At 43.9% G+C, this 15,361-nt stretch overlaps 1 protein-coding gene across 1 annotated transcript in view; it reads right to left on the bottom strand.

Moving 5' to 3' along the window:
• The window catches only part of CFAP52 (cilia and flagella associated protein 52), a 92,478-nt gene that overhangs the window by 47,670 nt on the left and 29,447 nt on the right, over nucleotides 1–15,361 (bottom strand). Inside the window, 2 exon segments of the mRNA XM_006156404.3 lie at nucleotides 4,495–4,665; nucleotides 10,020–10,120. Of these exon segments, the coding sequence (XP_006156466.1) occupies nucleotides 4,495–4,665; nucleotides 10,020–10,120 (272 nt within the window).

Genomic DNA, 15,361 nt, shown 5'->3' with positions numbered 1-15,361 from the left:
AAACTCCCCCCCCCCAAAAAAAAAAAAAAAAAGATCCTGAGAGGAAAATGGAGGAGAAGGGATTGCGGCGTGGCCATCACCCCTGGGGGGTAATTTCTCACTTTCTGTCTCTCTGTCTGGAGAGCACACGCACACTATGGCAAAAACCTCTAAAAAAAAATAATAATAAAGAGAGAGAGAGAGAGAAAAGGAAAGAGTCACTTTCTTATTTCTATAACTTTGGGAGAGGCCAGCAGGTAGCATGGTGGTTATGGTGCTGGATCGCACATGGGCCAGTCATGGTTTCAGTCCTGGACCCAGAATCTTGAAAATTATGCCAGGCTCACGTGTGCATGTGTGCACAAAATCCTGAGAAGAGAATGGAGGAGAAGGATTACAGAGTGGCCATTTCCCCTGGGGGGCAGTGATTTCTCACTGTCTCTTTCTCTCTCTAGTGAGTGCATGTACCCTATGACAAAAAAAAAACAAAACAAAACTTTTTTTTAAATTAGTTTTTACTATAGGGTGCATGTGTTTGCCAGAAAGACAGAGCGAGACAGAGATAGAAAGCGAGAAATCACCCCCCAGGGGAATGGCCATGCCAGAATCTCTTCTCCTCCATTCTCCTCTCAGGATCTTGGGCACGCACGCACACGCACCCAGCATGAGTTTAAGCCACTGGGTCTGGGACTCAAACCACAGTTGATTACATGGGAGTCCAGTGACATAGCCATTACACCAACTGCTGGTTCCTACAAAAAAATTCTTAAAAAAAGAAAAGATCTATAACTTTGAAATTAATAGTAAAAATAGGTGGTTCTCTTAGTTTTGAGACTCAAGAGTTAAAATTATGATATAGTACGAGTTACTTGGAATAAATACTAAAGTAAAAAAGTGTATTCATACAATAGAATGGATTCAGCAATAAAAAAGGATGAAGAATTGATAGATGCTACAACATGGATGAAGCTCAAAAACACTAAGTGAAAGAAGCCAGTCATCAAAGATCACACATCGTGCGGCCCCTTTTACATGAAATGTGCACAGGGGGAAAATCCATAGACAGGAGTGGGTCAGGGCCTGCCCTGCATGGGAGGGACAAAGGGGGAGTAGCTGCTAGTGGGTTTGTTTCAGGGGACAATGAAACGTTCTGACATTAAATTATGGTGATGGCTACACAACTCTGTAAATATGCTCAGGAACTATAGAACTGAACTATCTAGGGGCCTACAAGTGGTATGGTGGTCAAAGGGTACTGGACTTCCACATGGCTGACTGTGATTCAAGTCCTGGACCTGGTGGCTTGCTTTCTCACTTTCCCTATCTCTCTCTCTTGCTCTGTCCCTCTCTGGTAAAATTAAAAATAAATGAATAAATCAAGTTAAATAGAATAAATTTTTAAAAAATTGTACTATCTAGATGGGTGGACTTTGTCACATGTAAATTATGTGTCAGTAAAGCTTTTTTTAAATAGAGGTAAAGAGATTAATAAGTTAATATATCAAAATAGAAAAGATAGTTTAAAATATACACTTCCAGGGACCAGCAGTTAGCATAATGGCTATGTCGCTGGACTCCCATGTAGTCGACCACAGTTGGAGTCCTGGACCTGGTGGCTTAAACTCATGCCGGGCACATGTGTGTGCATGCCCAAGACCCTGAGAGGAAAATGGAGGAGAAGGGATTGCGGCATGGCCATCCCCCCCAGGAGGTGATTTCTCACTTTCTGTCTCTTTCTGTCTTTGTGGCGAGCACCTACAGCCAAAACCTCTCCAAAAATAGTGTACATTTCCAAAAAGCACCAGGACCAAATAATTTTACAGATTGGTCCTAACAAGTTTCTTATTGAGGAAAAAAAGTCGTCAGAATGTAAATCATTTTTTTTTCTTCTTCTCCAGTTTGCCAGAGGGCTTGTGCATTTGCCAGAGACAGACAGACAGACAAAAAGAGGCAAAAAGCAACCCCCACAGGGAATAGTCACACTGCAATTCTTTCTCCAGGTTTCCCTCTCTTCAGGATTTTGGACATGCATACACACGTGCCTGGTGTGTTTTTCGAATTGCCAGGTCTGGAACTCGAACCACTAGGTCGACCATGTGGGATCTAGCTCCCTTAGACAAAACGCCAAGGGCTGGCCTGGAAATGATCAATTTTTTGTTTTTTAAAGAATTATTTTATTTAACTTTATTTATTTATTTTAATTTGACCAGAGAGGGACAGAGCAAGAGAGAGTAAGAAAGGGAAAGTCAGAAAGCAAGCCACCAGGTCCAGGACTCAAACCATGGTCAGCCATGTGGGAATCCAGCGCCCTTAACCACTATGCCACCTGCTGGCCCCCAAATGACCAATTTTTAAATAAAGATTCACTTCATCGGAAAGTACTAGCAGGAGCTGGCCCATAACTTCGCCGTTACGGGAGACAGAGCCCAGTCAGCAGATTGCTTTCAAATCGTGTCCTGGTGGCTTGAAAAAGACACTCGGCAGGTGTGAAAGCATGCCCCAAATCCCAACACGATGGGGAAAGGAAGAAGGGATGTGCCACAACCACGCCACCCTGGAGAGTGCTTTCTCCCTTCCTCTCTTTCTCTGTGTCTCAGTCTCTGTTTTTCTCTAGCAAGCACACATGCCCTATGGTAATTTAAAATATATATATCTAGGAGAATCTGATCACAAGGACTCCAAAACTATGACTTATTATTTCAAGGTCTGAGTTTTGAAAATTAATCTTGGTGGGATCAGTGGATGGTGTAATGGTTACGTTGCTGGAATCCACATAGTCAACCACGGTGCGAGTCCCAGAACCAGTGGCTTAAAAGTCACACCAGGCGCATGTGCATGCGGGCCCAAGATCCTGAGAGGAGAATGAAGGAGAAGGGATTGCGGTGTGGCCATCGCCCCTGGGGGTTGATTTCTTGCTTTCAGTCTCTGTCTCTCTGCGAGTACACGCGTTCCATAGCAAAAATCTCTCTTAAAAAGAAAAGTCTTGCTGACATGTAGAACAGTGAGTTTTCGTTTTGTGAGTTAAAGCTGAGAACTGAGGATGTTCAGAGCAGAGACGGCCTCACCCCTTGTGTGGAAGGGATCTCACCCAGACGAAATGTGTTTCCAAACCGTGTAATGGCTCACTACGACTGAAGCTCTTCTTAATGTCAGAACTGCTGGTGGTTATTTGTTTCACTTGTTTTGGGTGGGATTTGTCAAGAAATAAAGACCTCACTCCCACCACATAAAGTCTACCGAATTGGTCAGACTCTAAGACACACGAACAAATGGAGAAAGTTTAGGAAAAATAAAATAGGCACTAGTAAGCTTTTTCCAGCTGCATTGGGAAAACACAAAAATGTTTTGCCAGGTATGTACCCTTTCCATGATGGCTTTCTTAGAAAAGCCAACTTCTTTTTTTTTTTTTTTTAAGGTTTTCACTGTAGGGCATGTGTGCGTACACTGGAGAGAGACAAAGGGAGGGAAAGTGAGAAATCACCTTATCACCTTCCCGGGGGATGACCAAGCCACAGTCTCTTCTCCATTCTCCTCCGGGGATTTGGGGCATACAGACACATGCACCCAGCGTGACTTTCAAGCTGCCAGGTCCAGGACTTGAACTGCAATTGGCCATGTGGGAATCCAGAGCCTAAGTACCATGCCACCTGCTGGCCCTGGAAAGCCAACAATCTACAGAAGCCCAAATCTGAACGTGGAAAACTAATGTAAATACATGGTGAAGACAATAGAAAATGTATTAAAATAGTTCACTACGGACCCAGCCTTGGCTGCACAATCTGTGGCAGGCTGGACTGCAGCACTGGAAACCACAGGGCTGACAGTGTTTCTTTTTTGTTTGGAGAGGTGTTTTTGCTATAGGGTGCATGCACTCGCCAGAAAGATAGACAGAAAGCAAGAAATCATCCCCCCAGGGGGGATGGCCACGCCACAATCCCTTCTCCTCCTTTCTCCTCTTGGGATCTTGGGGACATGTGCCCAGCATGAGTTTAAGCCACCGGGTCCAGGACTCGAACCACAGTCAGCTACATGGTAGTCCAGCGACAGGGCCATCGCCATCTGCCGATCCTGGGCTGACTGTGTTGCTAATCCTCAGGTCAATCTGAAAACACATAGGAGGCAGCACGAGTACCCACAATCCTGTGGAGCTAGAGGGCTGGGAAAGGGGATTGCAGTATGACGAGACCTTAGTGGGAGTGTTTCTCTCATGCAGACGCTCTATCCTAAAAAAATTATAACAGGAGCCAGTAGGTGGCATGGTGGATAAGGCATTGGATTTCCACATGGCTAACCATGGTGTGAGTCCTAAACCCGGCAGCTTGAAAATCACAACAAATAAATAGATAAAGAAATAGATCTTTAAAGTAGTAATAATAATAACATTCGCTCACTACATTAGGGAAATTTACAGGAAAAAAATCATAATTTTGTTAATAGATGCAAATCCGTTCATAAAATCACATTCCTTGCACACTCCATCAACTCTCCACATTCTTAGTGCCCTCCTCTACTTACAATGGAAAGACGATGTCCTCCACTGCTTCAAAGTGACAAGTTGTGATGAGGGTCTCTTTGAAATCTGTGAAGTTGACACGATAAATGTGTGATTCTTCGGTTCCTACAAAAAACTGGTGTCCTTCTCCTCGAAGCGTGATAGAAGTGATGCCCCCTTGTAACTGAATTTTCCTTTAAGGAGAAGCAAAAAGGTTAAGTAGGTTCACTTGACCAGCAAATATGTATCAACCAGCCCAAACATTACAGGTGATGCAGATCAGGCATATGATTTGAGATATGCCCTCAAGGAAGCCACATGGTTGGATAGGCATGAGCTCCTCATGCTGCTGTGGACCCGTGGTCAGCAACGGGGAGGTGAGCACAGGCTAACGTAGGCAAGAAATATTCATCAGGGAGATGTAGTGGGATGCACATGACAGGGTTTACACAGAAGGGACACTGCTGGCAGGCCTATGGATGCACATGACCATGACAACTACAAATTCCATTTCTAGAAATAATCCTAAAATCAGGGGGCAAAAAATTCTTTCGTCCTTTCTTTTTTTCTTTTCTTGGAGAGCTTTTTGCTATAGGGTGTGTGCACTCACCAGAGAGACAGACAGAAAGTGAAAAATCACCCCCCTCTCTCCCAGGAAGGATGGCCATGACGTAATCCCTTCTCTTCCATTCTCCTATCTCCCTCCTCTTCTCCTTTCTCCTCAGGATTTGTGTACACACACACACACACACACACACACACACACACCCAGGGTGAATTTCAAGCTTTCTGGTCTGGGACTTGAACCACAGTCGACCATGTGGGAGTCTAGTGATGTATCCATTATGCCATCTACTGTCCCAAATCCCTTTATTTCAAAGGATGCTATTGGGTCGCCAGTAAAGTTATCATTTTTTTTATGTTTTTCTATGCAAAAATGTGTCATGACTTTTCAGAAGACCCTACATTCTAATAGTATTTAAAAGTGAAAAGTTGGAAATAACCTAAATATTCAGTTGTAAAGGAATGGCTAAATGGTCTAGGGGCCATCGACTTCATGAAATATTTGCCTAGTCATTAAAATGTTTAATAAAAGGTTATGTGGAATATTATATTTTACTGCAATAATAAAAAGATTATGTAGTAATGTTAAAATAGTTTATGATGTTTGCATGAAGTAAAAAAATCAGAAAGCAAAATTTTATGGATAAAATAAACACAATGATTTAAAAATCTGTATAAAAAAATGAAGGCAAGAAGAAATAACAAAACGTTAAAAGTTGTTGTCTTTGCCAGAATATTCAGGGATTGTTTTTGCTTTTACACTTCAGATTTTCCCCTCCTCCCCAATGTTTAATAATTATAAATGTTAAAAAATAAGACTACATAAATGAGGGAACCAGCAGTTAGCGTAATGGCTATGTCACTGGACTCCCATGTAGTCGACCGTGGTTCGTGTCCCAGACCCGGTGGCTTAAAACTCACACCAGACACGTGTGTGTGCGTGCCCAAGATCCCGAGAGGAGAATGGAGGAGAAGGGATTGCGGCGTGACCATCCCCCCTGGGGGGTGATTTCTCGCTTTCTGTCTCTATGTCTCTCTCTGTCTGTCTGGCGAGCACATGCATCCTATAGTGAAAACCTCTCCAAAAAAAAAAAAGACTACATAAATGAGGGAACCAGCAGTTAGCGTAATGGCTATGTCACTGGACTCCCATGTAGTCGACCGTGGTTCGTGTCCCAGACCCGGTGGCTTAAAACTCACACCAGACACGTGTGTGTGCGTGCCCAAGATCCCGAGAGGAGAATGGAGGAGAAGGGATTGCGGCGTGACCATCCCCCCTGGGGGGTGATTTCTCGCTTTCTGTCTCTATGTCTCTCTCTGTCTGTCTGGCGAGCACATGCATCCTATAGTGAAAACCTCTCCAAAAAAAAAAAAAAGACTACATAAATGAAAGACACCGTAGGAATCCAGTCTTACTGTGTAATTCTTAAGAATTTAGAATATTAAGAATATTGGATAATAAGAATTCAGTAGGGGGGAGCAGCAGATGGCGTAATAGTTATGTTATTGGACTCCTATGTGGTCAACTGCAGTTCAAGTCCTAGACCAGGTGGCTTAAAAAACTCACCATGGGCATATGTGCAAGTGTGCCCAGGATCCCAAGAGGAGAGTGGAGAAAAAGGGATTGCGGTGTGGCCATCCCCCCTGGATGGTGATTTCTCACTTTCTGTCTCTCTGTCTCTCACAAGCGCACACGTCCTATAGCAAAAATCTCTCTTTAAAAAAAGAATTCAATAGGGATTCTTGGGCTAGCAGGTGGTGTTATGGTTATGGCCCACTGCACAGTGTGAGTCCCAGACCCACTGGCTTGAAAAACACACCAGGTGTATGAGCTTGTGTGCCCAAGATCCCAAGAGGAGAATGGAAGAGAAGGGACTGCAGTGTGGCTATTCCCCTAGGGGTGATTTCTCACTCTCTTTTTTTCCCTCTCTCTCTGTCTCTCTCAGGCAAGTGCATGCAACTCACCCTATACCCCCCCCCAAAAAAAAAATTAACGTAGGTTCTTGTGCAAGATCCCAAAAAAAAATTAACGTAGGTTCTTGTGCAAGAAGAGTATGAGAAATGCAGTTTTCTCAAGAGTTGAGTGTTGGTGAGACACAGAACAGCCAAGAAAGGACAGACCACAAGTCGTCTCCAGCTCCTTCACTAGTGACACTGTGACTCTGAGCAAGCTGCCAGGAATCCTGGGTCCAGTTTACCCAACCACAGAGAAACCCCTCTTCTCCAAGGTTGGAGAGAAAAGCTGGGAAAATGGGGTAGTGTGCTCTAACCCACAGAGGGCGGCCAGGAACTACTGACACTGGCATGTGGGCTTCCGAGAAGACAAGGCAAGGTCGAGGGGCTGGGACAAGGCCCGAGATCGTGGGCCTTCAGCAATTGTTTGGATTATCCCACTTGCCTTTCTGTTCTCTGTGACTTCTCACGTAAGCTTTCTCAGTCTACTGAATGCAAGGAGGCAGAAATCGCATCCACTCCGAGCTGACACTCACGAAGGTTATTACAGAAACCTTTACCATAAAGCTTGTAACCATTGTGTTGAATCTATCTTTACCGCAATGGGAACATTCGAACTTAAAAACAGGAGCCAGCAGGTAAGATTAAGGGGCCATCAGGTAGCATGGTGATAAGTATGCTGGACTCTCATGTGACCATGGTTCAAATCCTGCACCTGGGGGATCAGCAGTTAGCGTAATGGCTATGTCGCTGGACCCCCACGTAGTCGACCACGGTTTGCATCCTGGACCCAGTGGTTAAAAAAAAACTCATGCGTGCCCAAGATCCCGAGAGGAGTGTGGAGGATAAGGGACTACAGCGTGGCCATCCCCCCTGGGGGGGTGAGTTTTCGCTTTCTGTCTCTCTGCTTCTCTCTGTCTGGCAAGCGCACGCACCCTCCTATGGCAAAAACCTCTCTCAAAAAAAAAAAAACGCCTCAAAAAAAAAAAAAAAAAATCCTGCACCTGGCAGCTTGAAAATCACACCAAGACGTGTTTGTACATGTCCAAAATCTCAGGAGAAGAAATTGTGGCATGGCCAATCCCCTGAGGGGGGATACTTTCTTACTTTTCCTCTCTGTGTCTCTCTCCAGTGAGCATACGTGCCCTATGGCAAAAACCTTTAAAAAATTAAAATGAGGGTTAAAAAATTGGGGGGTTAAGGGCCAGATGTTGGCACAGTGGTAAAATGCATCACTGTTCAAGACTGACCCCATGGGTTCTCATCGGAAGGCCTCACTGAATATGCTGGGCACATGCTGCCCATGAGCAGGGGCAGGCTGAAGCAGGGGCCGGGGTGGGGGGTGGATTGTGGTGTCAAGAACCTATTGGAGGTGCTGTCTTTCCCTCTCTCTTATGGAAGAAAAAATTAAAAAAAAAAAAAAAAAGAACTTAAAGAAAAATGAGGGGATTGGCTCAGTCTCAGCTGCACACACTACTGAAATCTATGCTCTACAGGCTAGGACCACACCAGGTTCGATTCTTGGTTTAACCTAAAAGACTGGGCACGGTGGTGCATGCCTGTGGTCCCAGCAACTTGGTGAGGCTGCAGCATGAGGATCAGGAGGATCGTGAGATCCAGGCTGGCCTGGGCAACACAGCAGGACTCTGTCTAAACAGAAAGAGAAAACAAAGAACTGGTGGAACATACCGTAGTCCCAGGCAGCAGGCTAAGGCAGGAGGATCACAGAGATCTGTCTTTTTTTTTTATTTTGAAAGAGAGATTTTTGCTATGGGGTGTGTGCGTTCACTGGAAAGACAGAGAGAGACAGAGAGACAGGAAGCAAGAAATCACCCCCCAGGGGGAATGGTCACATCACAATCCATTCTCCCCTGCTCTCCTCTCGGGATTTTGAGCATGCATACACACATACCTGGCTTGAGTTTTAGCCTTCAGTTCCGGGATTCGAACTGTGATCAACTATGTGGGAGTCCAGTGATGTAAGCATAACGTCATCTACTAGTTCCTCTTTATTTTTTTAAATAGCAACTAGCACATTGGTATGAATGGAGGAGGAGGAGATGTTTAGTAAGTGTCTGTTATTGACGATGTATAACTTCTGTTTTTGTTTGTGTTTTGAGAGGTTTTTGGTATAGGGTGCATGCACTCACCAAAAAGACAGGGACAGAAAGCGAGAAATCACACCCCAGGGAAGATGGCCATGCCACAATCCCTTCTCTATTCTCCTCTCAGAATCTTGGGCACACATGCACACGCGCCCAGCATGAGTTTAAGCCACTGGGTCCAGGACTCGAACTGCGGTCGACTACGTGCGGTCCAGCAACATACCCATTGAGCCAACTGCTGGTCCCAACAATGTATAGGTTTTATTTCACTTTTTTTTTGGTACATGAACCATGAAAAGTCCCTGGCACAGTCCCTGGCACATGGAAATAGCTGATGGATGTTGGCTATTTGTATCAGAACCTGTACTCACACTGGGCAAGTGCGTGCCCATGATCGGGGCTGGCTGGGGGAATCATGGGGTAGAGACCCTGCTGGGTGTGGTCTCTCAGTCCATCTATATCTCTCTGTCTCTTTCACTCAGGAAAAAAGTAAATAAACTTTATAAGTACCTTTAAAAAAAAACTTATATTCAAACACATTAACACAGTGTCTCATACACATCACAGGGACCTATTACATAATACATTTCATGGAATAGATCAATTTTGAATGTTTAAAATTTGAGGTTATGTGAGGTACTTATAACATCGTATTTCCTTTGCCATGGCTAAATATGTTAGCTAAATAAAAACTTATGTACTTATTCAAAGGACAATGTCCTTCTGGGTAATAGTGGATTACTTTGGTTTCATTCAGTGTAAGCCTTTGACTTTTCATTGGCAAAGAACCCACCGTCAGCTGGGATTCCTACTCATTTTAATAGCAAGACGAAATTCTTTAACCCAATATCACTCTGCCCGTATTATTAAGTTGCTAGCTTTAAGCAAACCTCCTCCCATCCTGACTTGTGAGGCTGAGAACTTACTTGATGGTTTTGTAGCTGGGGCTTTTACAGAAGACCAGCAATCCAGCTCCAGAGCCCAACAACATATCCCCCATCTTCAGGCACCTGATGGCCGTCACTCCCTAGGGAGAGAAATAGCACTAAGAAAAAGGCTAGTGCGGGAACCAGCAGTTAGCGTAATGGCTATGTCGCTGGACTCCCACGTAGTTGACCGCGGCTCGTGTCCCGGACCTGGTGGCTTAAACTCATGCTGGGCACGTGTGTGTGCGTGCCCAAAATCCCAAGAGGAGACTGGAGGAGAAGGGATTGCGGCGTGACCATCCCCCCTGGGGGGGATTTCTCTCTTTCTGTCTCTATGTCTCTGTCTGTCTGGCGAGCGCACGCGCCCTACAGTGAAAATCTCTCCAAAAAAAGGCTAGGGGCCAGTAGATAGAGTATTGTTACGTTGCTGGCTCCCACACAAGCTGTGGTTCAAATCCCAGACCTGGCGGCTTAAAACTCATGGTGGGTGCATGTGTGTGCATGCCCAAAATCCCAAGAGGAGACTGGAGGAGAAGGGATTGCGGCGTGACCATCCCCCCTGGGGGGGATTTCTCTCTTTCTGTCTCTATGTCTCTGTCTGTCTGGCGAGCGCACGCGCCCTACAGTGAAAATCTCTCCAAAAAAAGGCTAGGGGCCAGTAGATAGAGTATTGTTACGTTGCTGGCTCCCACACAAGCTGTGGTTCAAATCCCAGACCTGGCGGCTTAAAACTCCTGTTGGGTGCATGTGTGTGCGTGCCCAAAATCCCAAGAGGAGACTGGAGGAGAAGGGATTGCAGTGTGACCATTTCCCCCTGGGGGGTTATTTCTCGCTTTCTGTCTCTCTGGTAAGCACACGTGCCCTATAGCAAACATCTCTCTCTTTAAAAAAAAAAAAAAAGCTAATGGTCTCATTCTTAAGAATCAGTGCAGGGCCAACAGATGGTGTTGTGGTTAAGGTATTGGACTCCCACATGGTCCACCATGGTTTCAGGCCCAGACCTGAAAATCACACCAGGTGCATGTACACGTGTGCTCAACATCCCAGGAGGATAGTGGAGGCGAGGGAATTGCGGTGTGGCTAACCCCCCTGTGGGAGGGATGGTGATTTCTCACTTTCCCTCTCATTGTCTCTCTCTGGTAAGTGCACGCACATGATGGCAAAAGCCTTAAAATAGACAAAACAAACAAAAACTCAATGTAAGACTGACCCAGTGAGCATGGCCATGCCAATGTTGCACACATCACCTAGGTGAAGTTCTCCAAGGCATTGCCCATGATACACCCCCAGGCTGGCCATGGGTACTTGCCAACAGTGAGCTCACGTGCCAGGAAGTAGCTCTCCTGGTCCCACGAGAAGCAAGCATGCTTGAGCATCCTCCCTCTTTAAATTACCCATGCATTTTGAATGAATTAAAAAATTAACACTTTTGGGAACCAACAGTTTGCGTAATGGCTATGTCGCTGGACTCCCACGTGTTTGACCGCGGTTCGCATCCTGGACCCGGTGGCTTAGAACTCACGCTGGGCGCGTGTGTATATGTGCCCAAGATCCCGAGAGGAGAATGGAGGAGAAGGGATTGCAGCATGACCATCCCCCCTGGGGGGTGATTTCTCACTTTCTGTCTCTCTGTCTCTCTCTGTCTGTCTGGCGAGCGCACACACCCTTTAGCAAAAACCTCTCCAAAAAATAAAAAATAAAAAAAAAAAGAAAATTAACACTTTTATATTCTCTCAAACGTAATCAGAGCACAGTGAGTGACCCCTGTCACAGTAACCTTAGCCCCTCAGTTGCCACCTGTTTTCACCAGAGTTTAGTTCTTTATATTTTTTAAGGAATTATTTATTTATTTAATTCCATTTGTTATTATTTTTAAAATTTTTTAAAAGAATTATTTTCTTTAACTTTATGTATTTAATTATTTATTTTAATTTGACCAGAGAGGGACAGAGTGAGAGAGAGAGGGAAAGTGAAAAAGCAAGTCACCAGGTCTAGGACTTGAAACATGGTCAGCCATGGTGGTCATCACTCCACCTGCTGGCATCCCATTATTCTTTAATTTGACCAGAGAGAGACAGAGAGAAAAAGGGAAAGGGAGAAAGCAAGCCACCAGGTCTGGGACTCGAACTGCGGTCAGCCAGCCATGTGGGAATCCAGTGCCTTTGACCACCACACCACCTGCCAGCCCCAAAAAGTTAGTTCTTACTAATGCAAATAAACCCTATTTAACATCATAAGAAAGCACAGAAGACTCTTTATTGTTTGATAACTATATTTTCTGAATTGAACATGTTGTACATCATCTTACCAATAGTAACATTTAAAATTCAGGGCCAGCAGGTGGTGTGGTGACTAAAGCATTGGACTCCCACACGGCCAACCATAGTTTGAGTCCTAGACCTGGTAGCTCACTTTCTCACTTCTTCTGTCTCTTTCTGTCTCTCTCTGGTAAGTGCATATGCCCTATAGCAAATTGGAAAAATAATAATGATGATGAATAAAATTAAATAAGTAATTCTTTTAAAAAATTCAAGATCGTCTTCAAATTTTAGGGATGTATGGTAATCATTTTATAGCATCCACTTCAAAGTTATCATGTTTAAGTGTGCATGATCAATATTTGATTTTAAGACAGTCAATAATGATACAGCTGATGACTTGATATTTTTGTGTCTTCACAAAGTTTGAATATTATAAGCCAAATATTCCATCTTTTGAGTTACTTTAAGTTGGCTTTAGCTTGTTCTAGCTCAAAGGGCATTTCATGATTGAGAAGAGAAACTAGGGCTGAAGAATGGAAGGTCTGGACCAGAACTTTATGTTCCCCTCTTCCACACCTCACCCCCAACTCCAGCAGTGTCATGGTGGGACAGTGAGATGAATGCTTGGCCTATGAGAAGATGCTAGAGTAAATATTCTTAGTATCTGTTCAAGGATTTGGAAAAACAAAGGTAAAGCGCCTCTAAGTTATCTGGGTCTTCAGTACATCGGGTTGTTGGAAAAGTCATGATGCATTTTCACATAGAAAAACATATGGTGACTTTTCTGATGACTCGGTAATGTAATCGAACTTTTTTGAGACAGTAGATGGTATTGAGTGCACGGATTTTGGGCCAATCTGCTGGGGTTGAAATTTCTGCTGGAAGGTGCTTCACACCACATCGGACACGTCGATATTTATTGAGCATGTACTGTTTGTTACTTCACAGTAGACTATTTTTAGAGTAGTTTTAGGTTCACAGGAAAATTAAGACGGTAAAGAGATCTCACAATATCTCTTTCCCCCACACAGGCAGAGCCCTTCCCATTATCGATATCCCCCAGAGGAGGAGATTTATCCAACTGATAAACTGACATCGACATCATTATCACACGAAGCCCATAGTGTGCTGTGCTGGTGGAGTACATTCTTCGGGTTCAGACAAATGAATAATGGCATGTACTGAGGCTGGCAGGTGACGTGGTGGTTAAGGTGCTGGATTTCTACATAGCTTAATAATAAGCCATTTATTTATTTTTTTTAATAACAAATAATTTAAATAAATAATAATTATTATTTGTTAATGGCATATACAGTGGCCGGCAGGTGGCGTGGTGGTTAAGGGCGCTGGATTCCCACATGGCCGACTGTGGTTCAAGTTCGGACCTGATGGCTTTGCTTTCTCACTTTTCCACTCTCTCTCTAGCTCTGTCTGATCAAATTAAAATAAGTAAATAAACAAAGTTAAATAAAATATTTTTAATGGCATGTACCTACCATTATAATGTCACACAAATACTATAAAAAACTCCTCACTGTCCTAACAATCCCGTTTCACCTACTCAGCCCACCTTCCCCACAACCTATGTCAAGCACTGATTATCGGCCCCAAGGTTTTGCCTTTTCCAGAATGTCATATAGTTGGAATCACAGTATGTAGCCTTTTCCGACTGTTTTCTTTTTCCACTTAATAATATGCATTTAAGTTCTCTCCATGTCTCTTCATGACTTGATAGCTCAGTTCACGTTAGCACAGAAGCATACTCAATTGTCTAGAAGTACAATAGTTAATCATTCACCTACAGAAGAACATCATGGTTGCTTCCAAGTCCTGGCAGTTATGAATAAGGCTTCTATAAACATTGAGTTGCAGGTTTTTGTGTGGGCATTTTTTTTTTTTTTTTAGAGGTTTTTGCTATAGGGCGTGTGCGCTCGCCAGACAGACAGAGAGAGACAGAGAGACAGAAAGCGAGGAATCACCCCCCAGGGGGGATGGTCACGCCGCAATCCCTTCTCCCCCATTCTCCTCTCGGGATCTTGGGCACGCACGCACACGCGCCCGGCGTGAGTTTCAAGCCACCGGGTCCGGGACGTGAACTGCGGTCGACTACGTGGGAGTCCAGCGACATAGCCATTATGCTAACTGCTGGTTCCCTGTGTGGATATGTTTTCAACTCATTCAAGGGTAAATACCAAAGAGTACAATTGCTGCCTTATATGTTAAGTGTATGTTTAATTTTGCAAGAAATCACCAAACTGTCTCCTGAAGTGACTATATTTTGCATTCCCACCAGCAACTAAAGAGAGTTCCTGTTGTTCCACCTCCTTGTCAGCATTTGGTTCTGAATTTCGGTCACTATAAAAAGCGTGTAGTTCTGGGTGCATGTGCGTGGATGCCCAAGATCCCGAGAGGAGAATGGAGGAGAAGGGATTGTGGCCATCCACCTTGGGAGGTGATTTCTCTCTTCCTGTCTCTCTGTCTTTCTGGTGAGTGCACGTGCCCTATAGCAAAAACCGCTCTAAAAAAAAAGTATGCAGTGAAGTCTCGTTGTTGCTTTAATATGCAATTTCCTGATGTCCTGATGGCCTATAAAGTAGAGCATCTTTTCATATGTTTATATTCCATATCTTCTTTGGGGGGGTGCCAATTAATGTTGTCGGTTTATTTTTTTAAAAGAAGAATTGTTTATTTAATTTTATTTATTATTATCATTTTGCTTTTGTTTTTGTTTTTAAACTTGCTATAGGGCACATGTGCTCACCAGAGAGGAGAGAGTAAGAAAGCAAGCTCCCAAGTCTGGGACTCAAACTGCAGTTGGCCATGTGGGAGTCTAGCCCCTTAACCACTATGCCACCTGCTGGCCCCTGGCCTATTTTTTAATCAGGTCATTTGTTTTCTTATTGCTGACTTTTAGGAGTTCTTTATGTATTTTGGGTAACAGTCCTATTTTATGGTTTTACTTTTCATTTCCTTGACAGTGTCTTTTTTTTTTTTTTTTGGGGAAAAAATGGTTTATCAATTCCATTTTTTTTTTTTCTTTTTGGAGGGGTTTTTTGTTTTTGTTTTTGTTTTTTTTCTTTT

This window comes from Tupaia chinensis, unplaced genomic scaffold, assembly GCF_000334495.1.
Source record: "Tupaia chinensis unplaced genomic scaffold, TupChi_1.0 Scaffold000493_1, whole genome shotgun sequence".
NCBI classification, from domain to species: domain Eukaryota; kingdom Metazoa; phylum Chordata; class Mammalia; order Scandentia; family Tupaiidae; genus Tupaia; species Tupaia belangeri.
Note: the sequence above shows the minus strand (reverse complement) of the source record. Positions and strands in the feature narration are given on the sequence as shown.